At 26.6% G+C, this 26,457-nt stretch overlaps 8 protein-coding genes across 8 annotated transcripts; 6 read left to right on the top strand and 2 right to left on the bottom strand.

The window, feature by feature from the left end:
• Positions 1-3,583: 3,583 nt before the first annotated feature.
• Positions 3,584-6,297, bottom strand: OCT59_020891 (uncharacterized protein; the record flags this gene model as incomplete). Its single annotated transcript, XM_066149470.1, has 1 exon — positions 3,584-6,297. Exon 1 carries the CDS (start codon positions 6,260-6,262, stop codon positions 3,584-3,586), a length of 2,679 nt encoding a protein of 892 aa, XP_065990372.1. The 5' UTR covers positions 6,263-6,297.
• Positions 6,298-8,059: 1,762 nt separating this feature from the next.
• Positions 8,060-9,955, bottom strand: OCT59_020890 (uncharacterized protein; the record flags this gene model as incomplete). Its single annotated transcript, XM_066149469.1, has 7 exons — positions 8,060-8,094; positions 8,167-8,223; positions 8,299-8,343; positions 8,425-8,475; positions 8,658-8,867; positions 9,237-9,456; positions 9,527-9,955. The coding sequence occupies 7 exons, from the start codon at positions 9,953-9,955 to the stop codon at positions 8,060-8,062; spliced, it is 1,047 nt and encodes a 348-aa protein (XP_065990371.1).
• A 7,888-nt stretch (positions 9,956-17,843) lies between these two features.
• On the top strand, positions 17,844-20,036 carry OCT59_020889 (uncharacterized protein). The gene is made up of 6 exons (XM_025316638.2): positions 17,844-17,997; positions 18,416-18,894; positions 18,968-19,009; positions 19,075-19,135; positions 19,204-19,410; positions 19,487-20,036. The coding sequence occupies exons 1-6, from the start codon at positions 17,916-17,918 to the stop codon at positions 19,765-19,767; spliced, it is 1,152 nt and encodes a 383-aa protein (XP_025180188.2). The 5' UTR covers positions 17,844-17,915; the 3' UTR covers positions 19,768-20,036.
• Positions 20,037-21,313: 1,277 nt separating this feature from the next.
• OCT59_020888 (uncharacterized protein) lies at positions 21,314-21,847 on the top strand (the record flags this gene model as incomplete). Its single annotated transcript, XM_066149468.1, has 2 exons — positions 21,314-21,354; positions 21,550-21,847. 2 exons carry the CDS (start codon positions 21,314-21,316, stop codon positions 21,845-21,847), a joined length of 339 nt encoding a protein of 112 aa, XP_065990370.1.
• Positions 21,848-21,997: 150 nt separating this feature from the next.
• Positions 21,998-24,033, top strand: OCT59_020887 (uncharacterized protein; the record flags this gene model as incomplete). Its single annotated transcript, XM_066149467.1, has 7 exons — positions 21,998-22,091; positions 22,154-22,446; positions 22,518-22,741; positions 22,815-22,886; positions 22,932-23,056; positions 23,132-23,251; positions 23,324-24,033. The coding sequence occupies 7 exons, from the start codon at positions 21,998-22,000 to the stop codon at positions 24,031-24,033; spliced, it is 1,638 nt and encodes a 545-aa protein (XP_065990369.1).
• Positions 24,034-24,154: 121 nt separating this feature from the next.
• On the top strand, positions 24,155-24,781 carry OCT59_020886 (uncharacterized protein; the record flags this gene model as incomplete). The annotated part of the gene is made up of 2 exons (XM_066149466.1): positions 24,155-24,250; positions 24,422-24,781. 2 exons carry the CDS (start codon positions 24,155-24,157, stop codon positions 24,779-24,781), a joined length of 456 nt encoding a protein of 151 aa, XP_065990368.1.
• Positions 24,782-25,004: 223 nt separating this feature from the next.
• Positions 25,005-25,424, top strand: OCT59_020885 (uncharacterized protein; the record flags this gene model as incomplete). The annotated part of the gene is made up of 1 exon (XM_066149465.1): positions 25,005-25,424. One exon carries the CDS (start codon positions 25,005-25,007, stop codon positions 25,422-25,424), a length of 420 nt encoding a protein of 139 aa, XP_065990367.1.
• A 121-nt stretch (positions 25,425-25,545) lies between these two features.
• On the top strand, positions 25,546-26,049 carry OCT59_020884 (uncharacterized protein; the record flags this gene model as incomplete). Its single annotated transcript, XM_066149464.1, has 1 exon — positions 25,546-26,049. The coding sequence occupies one exon, from the start codon at positions 25,546-25,548 to the stop codon at positions 26,047-26,049; it is 504 nt and encodes a 167-aa protein (XP_065990366.1).
• Between the last annotated feature and the right edge of the window lie 408 nt (positions 26,050-26,457).

The following is a 26,457-nucleotide window of genomic DNA, read 5'->3' as shown; positions in this document are numbered from 1 at the left end:
TTCCTCTTATTAAGGCGCATTTAATGGTAATAAAATTATAGCTCTAAAATTGATAAATAAAAAGTTATATTAATTTATAAATTTTTAGATTTTATAAGTTATCCTGTCACATAATATTTGTAGAAGGACAATTTTATTTCTATCAGATTCTTCTCATTAAGACACATCAAATGGTGGTAATTTTATATTTCTAGGATTAATGAATAAAAAGATATTTCAATTTGAAAAATTTAGCTACTATTTGTTATAATTTGTCGATCATTTACTTTTAAAAAATCATTAATCAAATTGAACTTTTTTTTCGATTTTTACTTAGAAAATACTATAGAATTTATTATAAAAATATTGGTTTATGTAATAAAATATTTTAAGGTATTTAAAAGTGGCTTTAATTAAAAAACAAAATTGCAGGCAAATTTGGCTGCAAAACAGTTTAAGGGATAAACGTTAAAGGAGACGAAAATAATAAATGGTCAAGGAAATATTGATGAGTAACATCATTGATATTAATGAAACACAAGATATGTATTAAATTCAGAAGTCAAAATAACTTCTTTATAATACATTGTTGAGGACTTTGAAGTAGAGGTCTGCAAACAGGACCCGCAACCCGGAAACCCGGACCCGGCCCAGACCCGGATCCGGGTTTAAGCCGGCAAATTTTCCTTCAAAATTCACCCGGGCTGGGTCCGGGCCGGCATTTGATTTTCATAAATTTTCCGGGCCGGGTCCGGGTTTAGATTCTCAACCCGGAATTTTATTAATTCTGGCCAAAATTTTGTTAATTCTGGCCGAAATTTAAATTTAAGTTTTTTAATATTAAATATAATAATTTTTATTTTATTTTTATACATTTTTTGATTTAATTTTATATAATTTATTTCCTTTTTGGTGTATTATAGTATATTATAGTTAATAAATTTTTCTAATATAACTTTTCGCTTGTATTGTTTTTTAAAAAAAATTTAAATGTTATGCTACAATTTCATTGTTTTTTTTAAATAAATAGAATAAATAAATAAATAAATAAAATTTTATTTTGTTTTTTATTATTATTGAAAAAAAAAATAAAAACGCGCATCATAATACGAACTACGATCAACAAAAATAATGGTTAAAAATAGTTGATTTGCTAAAAAAAAATAAATAAATTTTTATTTATTAAATTATTTATAATAAAATTATTTTTTTAAAAAGAAATAGTAAATTACTATACAAAATTTTTATTTATAAATAAATACATTATCTGTTATTTCAAATCACTAAGTTTTCGCGTTGTTTAAAATTATCAAATTTCTGTGACACAAAATTTATAATTGTGATCTACATTATATTTTCACGTTATATTTCAAAATTTTTATTACATATTATTAATATTCACAATTTTTATTATATTAAGTATCAACATTTTCAAATAATTAGTGAATTTTGTTTCAACTGTTTATATAAATGAATATTATTATTGAATTTCTTGATTTGCCGAAAATTACTACACAAAAATGATCTACATATAAATTTATTTTGATTTGCCAAAATCACTATACTAAAATGATTTACATTTATATAAATAATTATAAGAATTCCGGGTTGGGCCGGGTTTTGATATTATGAATCCGGGCCAGGCCGGGTTGGCATAAAATATATATTTAAGGCCCGGGCTGGGCCCGGGCCGGCATATATATTCATATATTATTTCCGGGCCGGGCCGGGTTTTAAAATATGGGCAAATGCAGACCTCTACTTTGAAGTAAACTTAGATACTGAATGCCCCTTTTGAACAAATGGTAACTTTTTTACGATACACATCTTCTGTTAAACGTTAATCCGTCTCTCAACTAATTTAGAAAATGTCAATCATTTTAATTAGAGTTACGTTTAACAAGCGTAATTAAATACATTTTTTTCTTTGTGTTACTTTTTACGCATAAACTTACGAATACTCAAATAATCTTCGATTATTATTCTATTCTGGTTCAAAATTTGATTTATTTAACAGGTAATGCATATTCTAAATTTTTATCCCATCGGTATTATGTATACGCTGAAAAAAGTATAAATCCATCGGTGTATGTGTCATACACAATGAGATAAGCCTGTTATTCCATGGGCGGGTATCTAATAAGTACATTTCGCCGAAGCAATTAAGTTTCACCGAAGGAACGTTTCATTTCTCCGAAAGTACATTTTATGAATCCATTTCACCGAATCGCTGAATTCTATTTCACAGAAAATGGTAGCGATTAACATTTTTGTAAAAATTATTCATCACGCAATAAAAATAAAATTCAAATTATTTTTAGGGATTTTTTTTTCCAGGATATTATCACTTTAACGTTCAAGTAACTGATATTAATTGTTAAGCAATAAATAAATAACTTTATTTTCCTGATATTTGCGAAAAAGTAAGCATAAAAAAGATTAATGTATTATAAACAACGAGATAAATTCAATAGAAATCAGCTAATTCAAAAATTTTTCTAGAAAAATGTACTTAGTATAAAACGATAAAATAATAATTTTTCGGCAAAATGTCCATTCAGCAAAATGTCCATTTGATAAAATGGCTTCAGTGAAATGGATATTGGTAAAATGGAGTTTCAGTGAAATGGTATTTCAGCGAAATACCCCTTCGGTGAAATATCCTTTCGGTAAAATGGTTTCGGCGAAATGGGTTTCAGTGAAATGGACTTTGACGAAAAGTTCAGATACCATACCCGGGTATTACTAATTGCTTTATAAATTTTGCAGGAATTAAGATGTTGACTCTGGCCAGAATTTTAATGCCGGCCGGAATTAATATTTTTTATATTATGGATGTCACTTGGTGATCATCACTACTCACTAGTCGCCACGAAATAATTTATGAAAATTTTTGACCTACAGAGATTCTTATTAATTCTGGCCAAAATTATTATTTCATCCAGAATTGAGTGGTTACTACTGGTGAGTTTTATCAATACTTATCCTAAATTCTAAAAGACTTCTTTATTTTGTTTTATATTTGATAAATATCTTAATTTATATATCATATCTAACAAAAAGATAAACGGGTAATACCCGTTTTGGAGTTGAGTAACACATTTTTTGATTTGGATATGATCCGGATCCCGAGTCGCAGCTCTAATCTATTGATTAGCACAAAATGCAAAACCATAAGGTTGCATCATTTATTTTTTAGATTTAAACCATCTTTACCATAAATTTAGTGCATCAGCAGCATTAAGTTATTTTCTGCTAAGCTATTTTTTTTTTATTGGCAGAAGTCGGGTTAATAGGTGCATGAATGTAAGCACAAAATATTCAAAGTTCACAAATTATTTTACACATAAGAATTATTCAAAGTATGAAATAAATTAAAAAGATGAAATAAAATAATAAAATGGCAGAGTCGATAAAATATCTTCATTGACATAAAAATTCATGTTACGATATACGTGCATGAATGTATGATGATATGGTTTAAGTTTATTAAAAATGATATTTAATTAATTATGTACAAATATAATAGCGAATAATAATCATTTAATAGCAAAATTATTTTTTTTAAAAAAAAAGTAGAAAATTATTAAACAGTGAATGTTTTTTAAGTTTCTTGTTGTTTTAAAAGAATATTTAATCTTTTTTTAGCTTTTAGACATCCATTTTTTTTAGCTTTTTTATACCAATAGATAGCTTTTATTATATTTTTTTCAGTTCCTTCTCCTAATTCATATAATGAAGCAAGACTTCTTTGTGCATCGATACTCCCTTTTCCTGCAGCAATTTTATATAAATTATACGCTTTTTCTTTATCAATATCAACTTCAATTCCATGTTCATAGTAATAACCAAGTTTATACTGAGCATCAATAAATCCTTGATCAGCTGATTTCTTATAATATACAAATGCTCGTGTTTCATTTTGAAAAATACCTTCTTCTGAATAAAGTTCACCTAATTCATACAATGCAACTTTATTATCATCATTTTCCGCTGCTTTATGATACCAATGATTAACTTTATCTAAAAAATCATTAGAAATACTTTGTGTATTAACATTTTTTTTATTGGATGCCTCATCATATAATTTCAATCCACTTTCTTTATCAATCTCTGTTCCAATACCATTTACATAACAATACCCAAGTAAAAACTTTGCGTCTAAATATCCATTTTCAGCTGATTTCTTATAATATTTGAATGCTTTAACTTCATCTTTTGTTACACCATTTCCTAATTCATAACATTCGCCTATGTTATATTGCGCAAGTTCATCACCATTTTCTGCTGCTTTATGATACCAATAAACAGCTTCCTTTAAATCTTTTTTTGTTCCATGACCACTATAATATAAATAACCGAGTTGAATTTGAGCATCTAGATTATTTTGATTAGCTGATTTTTTATAATATTCAAGAGCTTTAGTTTCATCTTTTTCTACACCTTTTGCAGAAAGATAGCACTGGGCTAAATTATATTGTGCCATTTTATCACCATTATCTGCAGCTATTCTATGCCAGTAAACAGCTTTCTCTAAATCCTTTACTGTTCCTTGACCATTACTATATAAATAACCAAGTTGAACTTGAGCATTTAAAAATCCTTGATTGGCTGATTTTTCATAATAATTAAAAGCTTTTGTTTCATCCTTTTTTACACCTTTAGCAAAAAAGTAACATTCACCTAAATTATATTGTGCTATTTTATCACCATTTTCTGCTGCTTTACTATACCAATAAATAGCTTGATCTAATTCTTTATTAAAATGTTCACATAAAATTCCAATATTGCATTGTGCAACAATATGATCTCTCTCAGCTGCTAGTTTATATAATTCACATGCTTTTGTTTTATTAACACCAATTCCGAATCCTTTATCATAACAATATCCAAGTTCAAATTGAGCATCTAAATATTCTTTTTCAACTGATTTTTTAAAATATTCATATGCTTTAACTTTATTTTTTTTAACTCCTACTCCATGTTTATAACAATAACCTAAATAATATTGTGCTATTTCACATTCACTTTCTTCTGCTTTCCTATACCAATAAATAGATTTTTCAACATTTTTTTCTATTCCAATTCCATTTTGATAACAATAACCTACATTAGATTGTGCTTTTGCATTTCCTTTTTTAGCAGATTTCATATACCAATCAAATGATTTATTTTCATCTTTAGGAGTTCCAGTTCCATTCTTATAATAATTACCCAAAATCATTTCTGCATCTATAATTCCTCCTTTAGCAGCCATCATATATAATTCAAATGCTTTATTTTCATCTTTAGATGTTCCAATTCCATTTTGATAATAATTACCTAATCTATATTGAGCACATAAATATCCATTTTTAGCAGATTTATAAAACCATTCAAATGCTTTTTTATCATCTTTATTTATTCCTATTCCATTTTTGTAAGAATCACCTAAATTATACTGAGCATATAAATCTCCATCATTAGCTGCTTTTAAATATAAATCAAATGCTTTCTTTTCATCTTTTATTATTCCAATACCATTTTTATAACAATAACCTAAATTATTTTTTGCACTAGAATTTCCTCCTTCTGCAGATTTTAAATAAAATTCAAATGCTTTTTTATCATCTTTCTTTTTTCCTATTCCAAATTGATAACAATAACCTAAATTATTCAATTCTATTAATTCTTTCTTTTTAATAATATTTAATTGATTTTCTTCATTATTAGCATCTTTTGAATTAAAATAATTTTCCATAGCATTTAATTCATCTTTACTTAAATTAATCATTAATAATAAATTATTAAAATTTTCAAATTGATTATGTGACATTACATGTACATTATCAGAACATAAAAAATCATTTGTAATATAATCTCTTTTATCTAAAATAATAAATTTATAATAATAAAATGATAATAAAAATTTTGAAATGATAATATTAATTAATTGATAAATAGAAAAAAATGATTTTTGATTATTATTATCATTATTATTATTAATTGATAATAAATATAATTCTAAAGATTTATCTTTATTAATAATATTATCATTAGTACCTATACCATGTTCATAAAAAAATCCTATTAAACTTGAAAACCAATTTTCATTCTCATCATGATATTCCATTATTTTTAAAAAATAATATAAATCTTTATTATTATCATCAAAAAATTCTTTTATCCATTCTTTTAAAATATTTTCAAAATTTGCATAATTTTCTATTTTTATAATTTGACGATAAAATTCTTTTAAAAATTCTTTTAAAAAAATTTCATCATTTTCTGAATATATAATCATTTTCCTTTTTATTGAAGAAAGGTCGTGAATAGGTTAGAGTATTACTCATAATTATGAGTGGTTGTAAAAGTAATATATTATTTGTTACACTTTTCATAAACTATTAAGGAAATGATTAATTGATAATGTTGCACAATGAGTAATTTTCACGGAGCGGTCGGAGCGCGGCACAAGTTAATAGCGATCATCATGTGAGTTTTTTTATTCACGTTGATCATCAGAGATAATTAACGTAAAGTGGTAAAGGAAAGGGGTAAAGTTTAATTAATAGCATTACTTTTTAAAATAGAAATTTAATAAACAAAAAAAAGAGATAAAATTGTGCTATTTTATAATCATCATATAATATCTTTACTTTATTTCTCCGTTTTTAAAAATTCTGATTCTTTTCCATTTTCTTTAGCTATGATTTTTTTTGCACTTTCCTTTACAACTTTACTTTAAGCAATTCAGAAGATATTTTACAGGAAAACAGTAATTCTTTGTTTTAAGTTGTTTCGACTTTCGAAGGTTTCGAGTGTGCATGATAATGATGAATTTACTTTATATTTTTTTTTATGGTTTTGGTAGTGGCAAGGCGTTTTTATTAGCTATTAGTTTCATATCAATATAATTTTTACATATATTTTTTTTTATGGTTTTGGTAGTGGCAGGGCGTTTTTATTAGCTATTAGTTTCATATCAATATAATTTTTACATATATTTTTAAAAGTATTTTTCTATTTTACTAACACTTGTTATACACATTTCACTGATAGCCATTTTGCTGATATGATCAACATAGTATCGACACGATCATGGAGTTTTTCTTTAAAAGTATCCTATTTATTTTTAATTATTTTTACTAATCAACAAAAAGCAAAAGGTTTTCAGTGAATAATATTTATTTTATCATGTGAAATCAGATTTATACTAAGATTTTTTTTTAACTATTAAAAAATTGGAATTTATTTATCCAGCTTGGACGCGTATTGTTTCGGTAAGGGCTTCCGAAAAAAAATATATATATATTTTAATTTATTTCATTAGCGAAACGTTTTACTAACGTTTCGATTTTCTTTTTTTTTATAATTTTATTGTTGTAATTTAAAAGTAAACAAAGCCTATAATTTTTTTAAATTATGACGAGCGAGGCGCAGCTAACTGATGAATTTATTTAAATAATTTCGGTAATTTCCATGTCGGTAAAATGAAAGTCGACAAAATGGTGTCGGTTAATTTCATGTCGGTGAAATCTGAATTTAGATACTATTAATCAATAAAAATTATTTTTCGTCAATTTTTATTTTTTTATCAGTTCAGGACTCCTGTTACTTGGAATTATTTCTTAATATTTTTGTAAATTATGGTTGAAATTTAGTTTAAATTATGAAATGATTGTAATTATAACTAGGAAACGGGAACCGTTGTAAGTCCGGAACGAAAAACTAAAATTTGCCGATTCATTGGGTGACGATCACGTGGCGGACAGAGAAACTCACGTGATCGATTTTTTTTCATAGTGCGTAAACATATATTGTCCTTCGCTTCGCTCCGGACAATAAACAAATTATATGATATTAATTTATTAAAATTTAATAAATAAATAAAAATAAATAAATTAAAATATGAATCGATATAGGAAATTTAAATAAAGTGTAATGGATGGTATAATTTATATTGAAATTAAAATATTTTATACCTTATTTATAAAAAAAATTTATAAAAACAAAATCATAATACTAAATGTTACCGTATATGAAATGTAAGGATAAATGAGGACCTATATATAGGCTTTAAGAATTTTGATGTCAATATTCAGATATCAAAATCAATTTCTTGCGAAATATATCCTATATTTTAAATTAAAAAATTAGGTTAAAATAATAAAATATTCATAAAAATATAATCTAATATTTACTTACTTTCATCATCAATAGAATTTATATCGATATCCAATTCAAATTCTTGCTTAATATAAACTAAATAAACGAAAATAAATAATTTTAATTAAGAATTAATAATACTTTTTTTAATAAAGATACAAAAAGTATTACCATTACTTTCATTTTCAATTAACCTAATCTTTTTATTAATTTTTTCTGAAAATATGTCAATTTAATTTAGTAAACATTAAATTCATTTTGTACTTATACATATAATTTTTCGATTTTTTATCGTACCTTCATCAAAACGGGTTTTAGTTTGATTATCTTCAAATTTTCTTTTTATACCTTTAAAAGAATATAAAATATATTAATTATTTAAAATCATATTAAAATAATTACTTTTGCCATTAAAAGATGCATTGCCTCTTTAATAACATGAAATAAAGCTAGTAGATAATAACAAATAATAGTGGAGTACAGTATTGTAACTATAGTTTTATCAAGTAAAAATATTAACATTGTATTACCAACTTCCGCAGTTATAAACTGGCTTCTTAAACTTCTTGTAGACATTGCAGATTGAATCATATCACTTAAAGGCCTACTCTTATAAATTGCACCTGGATTATTTGTTGTTACAGGTCCAATTTCTGATGATTTCTTAATTTCACAATTATAACCGTTTATTCTATTAATTCTATTATATATATCAGTCGCTTCTGGTCTTTTATTAGGATCTGAATTCCAACAGTCTTTCATTAATTCAATATATCCTTCGGGCGCATTTGTAACAATTGGTGGCCTTAAACCATCACATATTTCAATTATAAGTTCTGCATCATGAACTCTATTCCAAAAAGGTCTTCTACCTGTCATAAATTCCCACATAATCATACCAAAACTATATATATCTGAAGCTTCAGTATATTTTTGTCCTTGAAAAATCTCTGGTGCCATATAAGGAATAATACCATAATTCTCTATAGAATCTGTAGATTCAGTTGCAGATTTACTTATTCCCAGATCACCTACATATATAAAAATATTATCAAAAAAGATATTTCCACTATGTAAATCTCTGTGTATAATATGTGCACTATGGATACTCTGAAGACCAAGTAATATAGTACTCAATTTTAACAATTTATAATTCCAATCAAGATTATAAAAGTTATTACTTAAAAAACGTATCAAGTCGCCTCTATTATAATATGGCATAATAATCATAATATCTTTGGTAATGGGATCTTGTGTTAATCCTAAATAAGTACTGACGTAAGAAGCATTAATTTTTCTATTTGAAAAAATCCGATAAAATAACTTGAGCTAAATAAAAAATCATTAATCTACCATCATCGTTACATTGAAGATTAAAAAAATATTGAATATACTATACCTCATTCAGTTCCTTTGGTGTAATGTTTTTAGAATTATTAAGGTTTTTGAGAACAACTGTATTATTATATTTGAGACGAAAAAAACTCCAATTTTCTCGTTCAATACCGTGCCAATTAATTGGGCCATCAACCCAAGTAGCTTTATAAATTTTACTAAATCCTCCTTCAGCAATAAATTCTATATCTTTGAATCGATCATGAGGAACAAACTCCAATTTCCCGTCACTTCTAATATAATTTCTCTGTGTATGTGTAATAAAATCATCGATAACTTTGTTTCCACTTGACTTAGGCTTAACTAATGTTGTTATATTATAACACATTTGACAAGTCTGACGATTTTCATATATATTTCTTATTTTCTTACACTCATCACATTTTCTCTTTCTTTTATTAACTATGGTTTGTGTTGGATGATTTAAAAACATATTTTCTGATATTTAAAAGGTCAATTTTACGTATATACAGTATTTTGCTGATTAATATGAAAAATCGATTTAATCTGAGTAAGTTAAGTAAATTATCCAATGTTTATATATATTTTTAATAGTAAAAATAGTGTAACAAACTTTAATAAACAAAATCTCCTGGATTATTCTAAAGATTCTATACGTAGAAGTTTCTATCTGGAAATATTAAATAACTAACTTGAAAACTGTATCTAGAAAATAATTTTTTTGGCAAGAATTCCAACAAGAAATTATGTTGTGGTTCGACCAGTTAGGAAAAGCCATATACATATGTAGGATAATTTGGTGCATAGTTTCATTGGTGCATGATTGTTGATTTGCAACGTAAAGTAAAAAATTTTTTGGTAAATTTAGAATCGGTGTACAACTTTAGTAACACAAACATATGGACTAATTGGACTTATTTCATTGGTACAAAGTAATGACTAGGAAAATTTTGTGCACCAAATAAAAATATAATTTAATCGGCAAATAGGAGGATGAGAGGAACACACTTTCTTAACAAAGCAATATAGTTGGGGGATTGTAGGGGAATCGTCCTATTGGTTATTAACAGGTGTTATTTCGAAGTTAATACTTTACAACATAATAACAACATTGATAAATATTCTAACAGCAGCTCTGCACTATATAATTTTTTAAAACAATTAAGATTTCTGGATATTATAGTCTATTTTATATTATACTTATTTATATAATAAGTAATATATTTCTAAGGTCACCTTTATTTCTTGGTGTTATAGTTATAGATTATAATGACAATTTTGTAAAAAGATTTAATTTTTTTTATTTTTTTAAAAAAATTTTCTACTTGGGAATTTATGATTTATTTTTTTTTGTTAGACCAGATATTAAAAGTAAATGTATAAATAGTACTAGTATTCAAAAAAGTTTTTTACTTCAAATCACCGGGGGTGATCATCACCAGAATTATCAATTTTTACCGGCACTATATTTTTTTGATTGTCATAATTTCAGTCACCGGTGATCATCACCCCCAGTGATAGTTAGAAAAATTCTTCAAAAAATTCATATTTTCATTTAACTGTTATTATTTAACATAAAGAATAATAACTTATTAACTTATTGCATTCATTAGTGCTCTCACGTCATTATTTTTTTCCTTTTTTTTATTTGTTACACTAAAGTGTGCCAATTTTGATTGGCTATATTTGTGATGATCTCGAATTTATGCAATTTTGTCACGTTTTTTGATGCGTAAACTAAAAGTTTAGGGCGAAATTATGTTTCAAAATCCGAAACATTTTCGTCCAAAATACTAGCGTAAACAACAGGTAAAATTAATAAATTTGTTAATATAGAATTGTCTCTAAATATGAAATATTTATAACGCTTATATGCTTAAATTCATATTATATGTTTTTTTTTGCTTCCGTATTAAATTTAATTATCTAAAACTTTTTAGTACCAGCTTTATCATTATTTTTATATACCATATCATGCTCCATAATCCACTTTCGGTTGCCTTTATTTCAAGTATCATTCAAATAATATTTTATAACTCTATCTATTTTTATTGCATTATATTATTAACCTAAATAAATTGTCATTATTAACACATCCTTGCGACGGCCGATTTCAAATACTTACTGTATGTATATCATTATTTTTCAATTTAATACCATACAAATGCTTTCTTTTTATCTTTACTTATTCCTTGATAATTTTCCAATTTCCAATTGTTTTTAACGTTTATAGATAATTTTTCAAGTTCTATGCCACGTTATATTATAATTAATCGATACCTGTTACAATTTACTTTTTTATAAAATTATTTGCTGATTTCATATAATTTAACATTTATAATTTTATTTTTTTTTTTGGCTGGATATGTCTTTTCATTTTTACTACAAAGTAAAAAAATCTATTTATTATCATATAAACATATTTATTCAAATAAAAAAAAATAAAAAAATTTATTTCGATTATCTGAACTTTAATCCAGGTGAAAGAGCAAAAAAAAAATAGGAAGAAAAAAATATTATAAAAATTAAAAATCAGAATAATAGCTCACTGATCCAAGCCTAAAAGACAAAATAAATAAAAAAAGGATTAAAAAATTCTGGTTTAAAAAACTAAAAATGTTAAAATTTTCGGTTTTAAAACACTGAAAAAAATATCAAAAAAAAACTTTCGGTTCAAAAAAAAAAAAATGAAATGAAATGAAATGAAAATATATATATAATAAAAAAGATTTTGATCTAGAAAAGTGAAAAAAAAAATCTTTTATTTAAAATCACTATACTAGTACTTTTTTAATCTTACTGCTGCGCAAAAAACCATACAAGCTATACAAAAAACCATATCATACGTGATTGTTATATATTCCCATTAATTTAAAATCCTTATACAACTATACAAAGTAATAGAAAATAATAAACTAAAGCAGTTTAAAAAATTATTCATTTTAATTATATGATTGAATATTTTAAAATATTGCAAAATAAAATAATCTGTACTAAGAAAATTTGCACAAATATTAAAGTGTCAATTTCAAATATTTAATATTTATTATTTAATAATAAAAGTTTTTAAACAATTATAATGAGATTACGTCTAAAAGCAAAGTAAAAGGTTTGTATGAACTTATTATTTTAATAGACGGTAAATTTGAACCTTTTAATCATAAAAAAATACAGTTTACAAGACTTACCATTTCAATCAGAGTAGCTTTCAGATGTGCTCATGTTAATTCTGAAAAATTATATGAGGTAATTATCTCTTGTGGATAATAAAAACTTCTTAAAATTTCAGTTATTTCAAAATTACATAATTAAACCAACTTACTGTTCAAAATTCTATAACCTATATAAAAACAAGTTAGTATACACATCTGTTATAAAGATTAAAAAAATAAAGTTCTTTAGAAGAAGCTGCATATTATTTCCTTTGAGATTCTAATATCATTTATATCATTTAAAATTTTCTAATTTAAAGTCCATGTAAAATAATCCCTTCATAATATTATTTTTAATTAAAACAAATAATTATAAAAATATGTACAAATTTAATTATCCATTTTTTATCGTCTTAAAAAGACTCACAATAATATGTGCTAGAGGTTGGAATTGAGTGTACCAATCCAAACATATTATCATCAGTTAGGCGAGATTCATCTATTATTATATCAATAAATCAATTTCTATTTTAAAAAATATACATTTATTATAATACATTTGTTATTTCCTCCACATGACGCTTCTTAGTTGCAGGTTCTCTACTAACCGATGCCCTATCCATTAACAAACCCACAATAACCTCCAAAATCCTCTTTACATTCTTGCGCAACTCGGTTGAGTCCTTAAGAGTATTTTCCATCAATGGAATTCGATATTCAGTCCTGCTCGTACTATAGATGCCTTCAGTGCTATGAAGAGTGAAGTACCAGTCAGTCCCAGTACTGACTATACCATAGACATATTCGTAATCGGAATCGAACGCATCACTTGCCTTTCGCTTTTTCTTGTTCATTTTTATGTTCATCTGGGGTGGCGAAGCAAGTTAGCAATACCCATGATCAACCTTAAGGAGTAGAACAAATTGTTATACTTACATCACACGCACTTTGACACTGCAGTAAATTTTGGCAAACACCCAAAGTCACCTGAAATGGTTTGCCCTCGGTTATGCAAATTATCTCCTCCAAAATTCCACTGATAATTTTTTTGATTGCATAATCAACACGGCCTGTGTTCTCTTCACCGATTATATTTGACTGAGGTGTGATCATCAAATCCTCGAGAAGACTTACTGCCGTGTGCAAGATTGTAGAAATATACTCACAACGTATAGCCTCATTACTATCTATAACTGGTCCCATATTTCTTATCCTGCGAAGAATATCGTTAATGCAAAGCTCAAATTGTGGGGCATTTTCGTCGATTGGTTGGGTAGCTGTAATCCTTTATAAGTGAGTTCAAAATATTTCAATAAAGAACATGACATGTGATTACTTACGTGGTATGAACTGTGGAATGCGAGCTATATCACCGCTAACGATCCCATATTTCTCAAGCACCTCACTCAAGTCTTTATGGGTCTTGTACGAGGAGAACGAGCGCAACTTTCTCTCCTTACATTCCTTGGAAAAGTAGGCAAGTCTAGCCGCCGGACCACCAGACATACCCCATTTTTCAAGCATTCTTTGAGTTATCCCTAAAAAGTCACAGCCATTAATCCTTTGCTTGCGAACAATTTCTAAGTCCTCCTCCTCAAGTTCCAAGTCGTCCTCCTTCTGCTGCAAGAAGTCGATGAGCGCCTTCGTTTTATATTTTTTAATTTCGTCCACCGTCGGCTCTTTAATGCAAGTTTTGTTTTTAATAATGCTCTTGCTTTCAGTTTTGTTTTTTTCAGTTTTGTTTTTCATAATGCTCTTGCTTTCAAAATGCAAAAGTCCAAGCGCCTATATATATCGGAACAACCAACATGAACCACCATGAGATGTATATGACCACTATTAAATGGTTATTTCCATTTTTTTTATCCTCGCTTTTAGTTATTACAACTATTTAAACTTATGCGTCGTAATATTACGACTCATGAATAATTATTACGAAGTCACATTTCTATTTGACACCGTACGTATTAATTCATTTTGAATAAAGAGTCGTCATGCGGTCATGATTAATCGATCAAATAATGGCTATACAAAAAAATTGGCAAAAAAGATTTTTATTAGTACAATACAACATAAATATCGTATCTGTATTTTATGTGTCATTATTATAGGACAATCTAATGACTCTAAATGATATGCAACTGATATAAATCGTAGTTTTGGCCGGAGTTACGGCATTAACAGTACCAATATTATTTAGCATTATGATTTGGACTGACATCTTAATGCGAAAAAAATCAAGCATTTTATGTCAGTCAGACTCATTATTGGTATAAAAAAATTAAAAAAATGAAACACGAGAATAAAATTATCATTTTAGATATACATTGTATCATTTATTAGTTGATATGCATCATTAATTGGTTACCAAATTATCTCATCTCATGATTCGTTCTATCACATGACTCTCAATGAATTTTCTATTAGATTAACTTCGCTGTGTAATATACAATTTAAATGACATAATATTTCATAAAATTATATGAATGTTATTATTTGTAGAAGTTACTTAACATTACATCTATAACAATATGATCATAGTGGGTTGACTTCACGTGATTTATGGCGCAGTTACTATGATACTGTGTCGTCATGTATAACAAGGCTACCCATACTTTGAACATTTGTTATGCTGAAAATATTTAAAATATACCAGCACAAAAAAAAAATTATGATCTATGACTCATCTAATAGATATTTTTATTTTCGTATCTGAAATATCTGAAAATTGCTAAATCTCGCCGCACCAACATTAGCAAATATTATTGGGCAAAATTTCATGGCATTTTTAATCTGCCCAAAATTCTATCTTAATTCTGGTAAGGTGACAATCACCAGCGGTGATACTTAACAACACTCGAATTTTTAAATCATTTATAAATTTAAAAAATTGCTGACAAAAAATAAGGATAACCAATTTATTAGTAGGACTTTAAAAAAAGCATATGTTTTCTTTTTAGAATTGTTTTTAAAATATAATGGCAAGTTGGGTCAATTGGTAACTTTCATGTCGATAAAATGACATTTCGGTAAAATGGAATTTTTTCAAATCGATAAAAATAGCTAGAAGTCGGCAAAATAGTGTTGGTTAATTTCATGTCGGTGAAATGACATCCTCAAATAGCTGATGTTAAGAACAATTCAAATGCTTTTATTATTTTTATCCGTTCTTACACGCCATTTCATAACAATGTCTCAATTATTTCGTATTATTATTACATATACGTTATTTGCCGATTTAAAATACCATTTAAATGTTCTGTTCTTCTTTACTTATTCCTTTACGGCTTTACCCGTTCCATAATTTTATGAATCGATAATTTTCCAATTCCCAATTATATTTAAATTAGTTTTTCCAAGACCGCTGCCACGTATAATTATAATTGATACCTATTACAATTTACTTTTTTATATTATTATATTAAAATAATAGATTTAGAAAATATATTCAAATATCAAAATCAATATTTTAAAACTAATTTGGTAAGATTGATACATCTAGTATCATGGTAAAGATTATACTAGTATATTCTATCTATCGAAAGGACAAAAATTCTTCAAATTTTTTTTATTAGTTTCCTATATAAAAAAATTTCAAGTGATATTTTTACAATATTTTTGGCGTAAGGTAAATACCAAAATCTTCAGCGTACAAACTTAAATATAATTAATATAATTCATATATGTTAAAAATTGGAAATAAATATGTTGAGCGTATTTATTAAATCAATAACACAATATTTACAATTTTGACATATTACAATTTTATTTTTTAGTGCTTTCAAAAAAATTTTTCAGCAAAATCGTTCTATGGATTGAAATCGATTCTACAAAATTGAATTAATCGAAAATCGAATCGAATAATTATATAAAAATAAGCTTTTTAATTATGGCGCAGCAATTCATTTTATAGTCAAATTTGCTAAGATTGATCATGACTAAAATTACGAATCTGGCCCAGAGTCTTCAGTTTAGAAAAGATATAACCCGAATTACAAAATTCTGACACGAAATTACGTTGGACTAAAAATAAAAAAGGGAAATCTATTTTTTTTTTTGTGGACGGCTATGAAAAACAATTTAGCATCGATTTACCGATCTAAACCTTTCCACTTTTAAACAAGCAATTTTAGTGGCTCAATTATTAGCTTTCGTTACAAGCCACTAATTCCGTTACTTCCGTACCAAGCCGCCTATTCGGAATAACCTCTACATTTCTGTTCCGAATTTCCTAGAGAATAAACTAATAAAAAAATATTATAGTGATTAGTAATCTATAATCAAGCAAAAAAAAAGGAAGTAAAAAAATTCTTACTAAAAATTACTGTGCTACCTATACCACGAGCTGATTTACTGTACGATTAAAAAAGATAATTATTGGTCATATTTGGCTAAACTAAATATCTTTATCAATCTAATAATTGTTAGATTGTTAGTTACATAAAATTTTTACCGGTAATTTAAAACATCAACAAATTTTTTTTTCTTTGTAAGGAACTAACATCTGGTGAAGAGTCTCCCTTTTTTTCAAATGATCGACATAGCCAACATCAATTATTGATTTGAATTGTATTGTATCAGAAAGCCACATCTGTGGCAAAGTAATAAGTACAAAAAAACTTTAAAAAAATATAAACTTACAAAAAATATATATTCAGCATACTGAACTTTTAACATTTTCCTTTTGATAACAGTACAATTATTTCATATTTAGCAAAAAAAAAAAATTTTTTTTTTAATAAAAATATACATATTTGAAAAAAATTGTAATAAATTATCCTCAGTATATTTAATTTTTTAATAAGCTCTGTAAAAAAAAATCAAGTTTAAATTTTTTATTTTTTTTTTCAAATAAACATATCTGAATTTTATGTAAACAAAAAGTAAAAGGAACGGTTGTTAAGTCCGGAGCATAAATGAACCGATCACTCATCGACTTAATTTTTTGGGCGGGCGGACTGACTTATATTTTTGTGAAACCTTTTGTGAAACCATTGCGCAGAAAAATAAATAGTCCTTCGTAAACACTTCAACAAAAAACCGCAAAAGAACTATTGTTACTGTGTATAAACAAAAAATAGTGGCTTAGTTGTACAAATGTGGCTTCCTGCTGATGGATTACATATTGTATTCGGCTTAGATCCGATCAACTGAATCTCACTAGATTGTGTACAAACATTAAACGCCTGTTCAACAAACATTGACGCCATAAACCTTGATTATTTTCAATCGGAGGTAATCCAGATACATAAAGTTAAAGTTCTTTTTTTGAAAGAAAAAATGTACCGAATCATGTTTAAAGTTATTGATAATAATTTCCTTTTATGTATGTTTTATACTATTGATATTAATTTCCTTTTCGGTATGTTTAAGTAATTTCCTTTTTCTGTATTTATTCTCTAAACTTCAAATCCAATGACCCGTTATATTAGTAATAGAGTTGAAGGTAGTAAAATGTTAACATACCTAATACATACAGTAAAATGGCTTTCTAATAAAATTTATTATTTATAACAAACAAATAGGGTAGAAGAAAATTCTAAAACTAAATGTTTTTTTTTATTATTTATATATAATATATATGAGAATGATGAAAATTATTATATTAGTTACAAAATTAATCATAATTGTTATCATAACAATTATAACGTTTACAATCGCTCAACCAACAGATATACGTTGTTGTCATGGTTCAGCAATAGCAGATAATAAACTTTATATTGGAGGTGGTCTCACAGGTGCTGGTGAAGATATTTTTACTGATGATTTCTTTTCTTTAGATTTAACCGTTTCGTTTTCTACGTTATCACCAACTGATATGCCTTATAAAGAGAATCCAAATGTTCTCGTAAAGTGTAATGGACATACACTTGTATATGCAGTAACTAAAAATGGCGGAATGATTTTTCTTTTTGGAGGCTTTAGAAGTGAACCAAAAGGCAGTGCCATTTATGGATACTCCTTAGAGTTAAATGCTTGGAGTGAAGTAATACCAACAAATGGCGTTAATATGCCGGTTGAATCTACAACCAAAATTGTTGGAGTTACGGATAGTAGTTTAAACAATATTTATGTATTTGACAATGCCACGATGTACGTTTATGACGCACTTCAAAAATCTTTGTATATCGCTCCCGATTTGGCGCCTTACCAAATTTATTATTATGCCACTGTTATGCTGAGTACTGATGAAATTGCGTATATTGGTGGTGGTAAAAGAGATAATAATGATAATCAGAACAACATTCCTATGGATCAGGTAAAATATTCAATATAATGATATCAAGTATTTTTTTATATATATTACATATAAACGTATAATTATTTTTTAGATTCTATTATATAATACAAAAATATCAACATGGTCTACAAAGGTAGGTTATTTATTTGTGAAGTTTTAATAATCCATAATTTTACTAATATCAGCTTTTCATTTTAGACTGCTAAAGTTTCTGATGGTGTGGTTCCATCACCGCGAAAGGGGCATTCAGCGTCCATAGGTAACATCTCCTTTACTTGTCTTGTTTTATCTTGTTTAATATTCTAACTTAAATTATTCATATAAAAGCACCAGATGGTCGAATTTTTATATATGGTGGCTTTGATGGTGATGAAAATGCAATTGAGTCCACTGGAAGTTATCCCGTATTTGCAGTTCTTGAGTATAATAATGGCGAATTTGCGTGGTCTAGTCCTCAACTCTTTGGTCAATTATACCAATTTAGGATCTATCATAGCTCACATATATTTGGAAATAATTTGATTATTTCGTTTGGTACGTGTGTGTTTCTAGTTATTATCTATTATTTATATATAATTTAATACTTAATTATATTATTTACAATAATTAGGACGAAATTTAACACATAATAGGTTAAATACAATTGATATTATAGATATAAGTAATAGAGATAATTATAAAGTTATCACAGACTTTGTACCACCAGGTTATGTATCATCGACACCATCACCATCACCATCATCATCATCATCATCTAAAAACAGCATAATAATAGCATCAGTAGTTGTTTCCGTTGGATCTTTGATTATTATTGGATGTACTTACTATTTTATACGACGTTATCGATATCGAAACGTTATTCCTACACCTTCTAGTGGTGAAAGAATTTAATAGAGATAGTACTTTATAATGCTGACAGAATTAATTATATAATTTGATTTTTCATTCTAACAAACGTTTATTTAGGGAATTTAAAAATCATGATCGATTAATTAATTGATCCCGCATAGCTAAGATTGACCAAAAATCGATTAAATCAATTAATTTAATCAATTTTTAATCAAAGATGCCTTTTCGAATATATTATTCGAATAATAAATTAATCGATTAATAAGCGATTTTTATTGATTTTTATTATATATTAAAAATTAATTATAAAAGAAATTTTATTATTTTAATATTATTACAGAATACAAAATGTAAATAGAAGAAACAATGAATAAAATAATTTTGGTATTTATATAGAATCAATAAATTATGATGATTTGATCGATCAGATCAATCATGGTAACTTGATCGATCAAATTATCAGTCAAAAATTTATTTGTAGCAAACATTTTTAATCGATTAACTGATTAGATCGATAATACTTGATTCGATTATTAAGAATTCATTAAATAATTTTATTTGAATAAATTTTACATAAGATATCACATTGGCGCTTCATACAAAAGCTTATTATTTTCGTTAAGATTTTTGGGTAGTAATGTATTTATTTATTCAACGATATAAAAATAAAATACTTTCAGAAATATACGAATATTTAAACAATCGTTTGCTTCTATAGAAATTCTCTTATAATCAATCATATTTAAGAAGCGTTAATAGCGTTTAAATAATTTTATTAAGTTGAATCATCAATAACAAAGTAAATAGACGGATTTTTAATTAATTAAATTTAAAGTTCATCCATTTCATTGTCTTATAAATCTCCGTCAATACAGTAGTTCAAGAATGTTTCTATAAGTTGTCATAGTATTATTCTAGCACTAATTTTAGAAAAGTAACTAGTGACTATGATGCTAAAGCTTAATATTAAGTAATTTTAAGCTTATATTGTATAATTTATAGAAAGAAGCTTTCGCACTTGTACCATAAATGCGTAAAAAATCTATTTATCAAACTTCAATTAATTATATGTATTTAATTTTCATGTACACTGTAACTTTTTTGTTATTAGAACGAAGCATTCAAAGTATACAAGTTAAATACCTACATCAAATCACCCTTACTAGTACTTATTTTTACAAGTTATTAAATTTATTTAATAGGTTATAAAGATCCTTATTATGAATCTCAAAAAGATTTGGTAAGTCTTGTAACAATTATTATTTGACACTTTTCTTTACAATTGGGGAACAAATTAAATTATAAACTAAAATATACCTGTATATGTGATGAACAACATAGCCGTGTGTAAACGACATCTCCCCGTCACTTTTGTGTGACGTGATCGGCTTTGTTTATTGTTTACCTCTCTCTTCCTCTTTTCTTTTTCTTTTTTTCACATTAAATAATGTTTTAAAAATTCATTAAATAATTAAAATAAAAAATTTTTGAAAAGCTTAAGCATATAATGCTTTTATGGAGCTGTAAATGATTTTTATTGTGCTTTTTTTTTTACTTTCTTTTTAGAATTTATATTATTAATTTTAAAATGACAGTCTTAAGTGAACTAAGTAGAGTGTTATTTAACGGGTATGGAAACATTAATTGATTGATATTGCTTAAATATTTGTGAGAAAGTATCTATATTTTTTTAAAATAAAGTTGATTGTTTTACATTTGTTTTTAATTTTATAGCATAATTTGACTTTAGTTAAATGAAGAGCTTAAATAAAGCTGACTTAAATATTAATTTTTATCAAAATATCTTGAATATTTGCAAAATAGAGAAGGACTTTTAATTTACGATAAGCAAGACAAAACTTTTTATATTTTTGATAAAAAAACTAATGAAAAATTTGATACTTTTGCTTCTTGGATCAAATTTCTCAAAATTAAAAAAATATTTAGTGGTGAACGTTTAGCACTTGCTACAATTTTTTTTGAACCAAACTCTTCTGGTTCTAATTTAGCTTCATTATTAAGAACAAGGCAAACTCCATATTGGAAAAATAATAAATCTGCAAATATAGCAGAAGTTACATTATTGATAAAATCATTTAAAACATCGAAACAAGAGTTTTGATAAGAGAAAATGTTGATGGAATTAGTGTTATATTTTTTGGAAGAGAACAAGAAAATAAAAAAGTATTTAATTATTAAGTGGCAAGAAAACTTAATCTCTTACGAACTAAATATATTAGAAAAACGTGTAAAAAAAATAAATGAAATAGAAATGGGAATTGCAACTGAACGAACCCTTTCAGAAATAGAAAAAACAATTTGTTACATATCTGTAGCAAAAGTATGCATGGGTCAAAAGACTGAAGGTAGTGATTAATTACTTTTTCATTTTTAATTAATTATGATTTAAAGTTTTTTTTATAGTTAGGATTTGAAAAAGTAGTTCAGTTTCGAGGAACTCATCTTGTGAGAAATCAAAAAAATTCCAATAATGTTCATGAACCCTTTGCAATTCTAGAGAATCAAAATCAACCTCATGAAGCCTATAGAAGATTGGACTGTTATTTGTTAGTAGCTGAAATAAATATATGTGAAAAGTGTAAAAAATTGAAAGATACGTTAATAAAAATCAAAAATCAGAATCTTTTGAATGATTTACCAGTTAAAGTTGCGCATGCTTCCCAGGAAATTTTATCTAAAAAAGTTCAATTTCAAAGAAAGGTATTTATTTATAGAATAGATATTAAATAAAAAATGTATATAAGCAATTAACGTTAATGCAACTTTTAAAGAAAATTGCAAATCAGAATCAAACTATACATACCTTGAAAAATCGAATTAAACAAAAAGTGGAAGAAGAAGGAGAAAAAGTATTGGAAGAGCTGTATCAAATTGCTCAAGATATATCTAGAAAGGTTGTTAAAAATAAAATTGATCTTTCTTCTCTTAATCCAATTTTCCAGGAATTAATTAGAGTTCAAAGTGGAAAAGCAAATGGAATAAGATATCACATAATGTAAGTATATCTACTAATAAAAAAGTTGGTTAAATAAAATAAAATTTATTAATGATTCACTATAATTCTTTAGGTTTATGCGATGGGCTATTTCTGTATATAGCCGTGCAGGTCATGCTGCTTACGAAGCAATGAAAAGCATTATGTGATTACCTTCAATATCTTTAATAAAAACCTATATAAATGAAAGTCAACAACATTTAGGATGGCAAGATAAAACTGCTTGTCATATTCTGGAAAAAATATCTATAGAAAATATTGGAGATTATGGCCGAATTGGATTTTTCTCACATGATTCATTTAAAATACAAAAAGGTTCATTATTTACACTAATAAATATTTATTAAAAAATTGTTTTAAGAATTAATTAGAATTTGATATTAATAATAGGTTTACTTTGGAGTCAGCAAGATAATTGTTATGTTGGATATTTGGATTTTGAAAATGAAAAAGAAGAATTACAATCATTTGCAATGCAATGCGAAAAGGAATTGCAAACAGACAATAATAGTAATTTACCTAATTTAAAGGATCATGATCGGAATCTAACAACATAAGTACATCAAATTGTTTGGCATTCAGCTACTTGTAACTTTGCATATCCTATAGCATATTATGGAATTAATACTCTTACTGCACATAAAATTAATAAAATTCTTTTTCATCTCGCGACTAATCTTGAATGTATTTGTATACATACTTATGGATCTGTTTGTAATGGAGCTGGAGAAAATAGGAATCATATCAAAAGTTTTGACTGGTGGGCTTCATTCTGGTCTGTAGGAGATATTGTTGAAGTTAATATTGGTAAAAACAATTATGAACAAGCAAGAATCATATCATCAACTAACCTTGATCATAGTAAATTCACAGTGTGTTTATTGGACCCATCCTTTTCTAATGAATTTCAAGTTAATTGTAACTCATTGAGACAACCAATGCCCACTAAACAAAATTGGAATATTAATGATTTCTGTGAATTTAAAAGTCCAAAGGATAATAAATGGCATACAGCTATTATCACGAATATTGGTTCTGAAACACAAACTTTTATTGTTACAATTTTGTCTAATAATGAAAAATGGAACATGGTAAATAAATCTCAAAATATATACATTAGGCCTCTTTATGATACCCAAACACATTGGACAAATTATAAAATAATCAACCCAATTACCAGTACACCATGGTTTTTCATTAGTGATCCTATGCATGTTTTTAAAAAACTTCAAACAATCTTTCAAAAAGTCATATTAGAGAAAACTGAAATCAAAGTATTAGAGAAATTATGATAGATGGAAATGAAGTTAGTTGGCATCATATTCAAGGTGTTTATGATTATACTGTACAAAATTCAACAGCAAAATTACAAGACTCACAAAGCGTCATATTTGGCTTACATCTTGGAGCAAAATGAGAGTTGATCTCACTGAACAGACTTTATCAAAGGATATTATAGTTGCAATGAGAACAATTGATAAACTGAAAGAAATATCAGCTAAAACAAGAGTAAGTAAAAATATTTAATATTAAAGTATCAGTTATAAAATTTAATGTATAATAATGTTATAAATGTTTATTAGGAATTTATCAATTATGCATAGTACCTTTACCGGCAAATGTTTCATAGCAAAAAACCATTGGAAGGTCTTAATGATTCTCATATTCAAACTCTAAAAGAAATACGTGATTGGTTTTGTGATTATAGATAAGCAAAAAGCTAGCAAAATAAACTGGATCTCCCCACAATGTCAATTTGACGTACTCTTATCTATTCAAGGTTTTTTGGGAATGGTTGAGGAGATTTTTGTATTGTATCCAAATTCAACAATTGAACCACGCAGGATATCACAGGATATGTTAGAAGGACTATTTGGCATGATTCGACAGCTTGGAGGAGATTCCTCCACGCAAACATTAAAAGGATATGGACATGCATTAAACAAATTTCAGGTTACCGCAAAGATAACTACTGAAATCAAAAGCCTTAACTATGGAAAATCAAATCATGCCGGAATGGAACTAAATTGTCTTACTTGATAGTAGGTATTTTTATAAATTAAATCTGTTTAAATCATTCTTTTTTATATTTAAATAAATAAAATTATTAATAATTGTTTTGAAAAGTGATTACAGAAAAAAAACGTCAAAGATATCAAAGGATAAAAATATCCCTAGTTTATCGAGTCATCTTACCCGATTATCCAGCATATCTCCCTTTACACGGCAAATCTTTGAAAATCTTCTTATTAATGATCTGTTTATGGGAAAAATTGAAACTCCACCATCATCTTTCAGTAATGAAGTTAACCAACAAAATCAAACAATTTTATTACTTCAAAAAGAACGTCAGCAGCTCTTTGATTTATGTCTTTACGATGATAGAATTATTTCTCTATTAGAAAAATGGAAAAATAACATTAAAGGTATTGCTTTGAAATCAATTCCCAATAAAAAAGGAAGTCTTTGGATGACTGTGTGGGTTTCTCACTTGGAGATTAGCCTGAATAACTACCTATGTTCCGGCATTTGGTTCTCAGAATTTCAAGAAATTATTTCCCAAAATCATTCTGCTACACAAAGACTAGTTGCCTACTTCCTGATCCACGAAGTGATAGAAGAAACATTTAAGGAAACTTTCATAAAAATAAAAACATACAAGAACATGCAGACCCTACCTTGATTCCTAAAGTTATTACTTTGAACCAGGCAGAATCACTAAAATTTCTTATATTATTGGTTGGGTACTCTTCAAATTGCTCAAAAGAGATCACGTAATGAATTCCCATCCAAAATTTCAAGTTATGAATACTTTACTTAAAGCTCACTGTGAAGAAAAGGTTGAATATATGCCAGAAACAAAATCACAGACCACTAACATTATACCTAGACCCAAATTTACTCAGTTCATGTATTATTTGGAATCTTTAATAATTGAACTGTTCGAGAAACATAATGAATTAGGACCAAATATCCTGTGTTATGTGAAAAATAGTCTTCTTGTTAACTTATCTCTAAATCAAATGTTTATTACAACATTGAAATCAAATAATATTACTGGTGTTGAATTAGAAGATGAAGAATTTGGGTTTATTTATGAGAGATGCGTCACTATCTATATGAAAAGTCGACAAAAAACATGGAGAGACGTTAATAATTACATTCCGGAAAAAGGTACGGCAAGTTTAAGAGAAAGCCTGAAAACGATGCGCTCAAACAACCTAACAACAGAAAATAAAAAGCCCCTTATGAAAAAGACTAATTTACCTACACGCTTTAGAACAACTTCGAGTATGGGCACAACTTGAAGGAGCAGAAGACTCATTTTCTAAATTTTTTTTAGTTTCGGAATTATTGTGGATAATTTGGGCATTTAGGAATTTCAACGCCATATAAAAGAAAACAAAAATTGGTGCCTATAATTATTTACAACTTAAAAAATTCCACACCATTTATCGAAGAAGCTCTTAAAAGAAGGGTTATTTTTATGGAATAACGAAAACATAAATAATAAATATAAATAAATTTTAAATAAAGTGGAGTTTATTGTCAAAGTTACTAAGATTATACATGAATAATATATTAAAGCTTCTTAAACTAACGAGAAAGCCAATAATGCACAAATAACTGTAAAATTTTGGCAGTAAATAGTCTTCAACTATACTAATCTACTTTTGAACATCGGCTTTTAAAAACGTTGTATGTTAAAAGTTTTA

The sequence above is a fragment of the Rhizophagus irregularis genome, chromosome 3 (assembly GCF_026210795.1).
Source record: "Rhizophagus irregularis chromosome 3, complete sequence".
Classification (NCBI taxonomy): domain Eukaryota; kingdom Fungi; phylum Glomeromycota; class Glomeromycetes; order Glomerales; family Glomeraceae; genus Rhizophagus; species Rhizophagus irregularis.
This window is presented reverse-complemented; position numbering and strand designations above follow the sequence as displayed.

Excerpts from the sequence above, each read along its gene's own strand:
- OCT59_020889 (XM_025316638.2), top strand. The coding sequence starts at position 17,916 with ATGTACCGAATCATGTTTAAAGTTATTGATAATAATTTCCTTTTATGT. Across the intron at positions 18,895-18,967 it reads ACAACATTCCTATGGATCAG|ATTCTATTATATAATACAAA; the intron begins GTAAAATATTCA and ends ATTATTTTTTAG. Across the intron at positions 19,010-19,074 it reads TATCAACATGGTCTACAAAG|ACTGCTAAAGTTTCTGATGG; the intron begins GTAGGTTATTTA and ends TTTTCATTTTAG.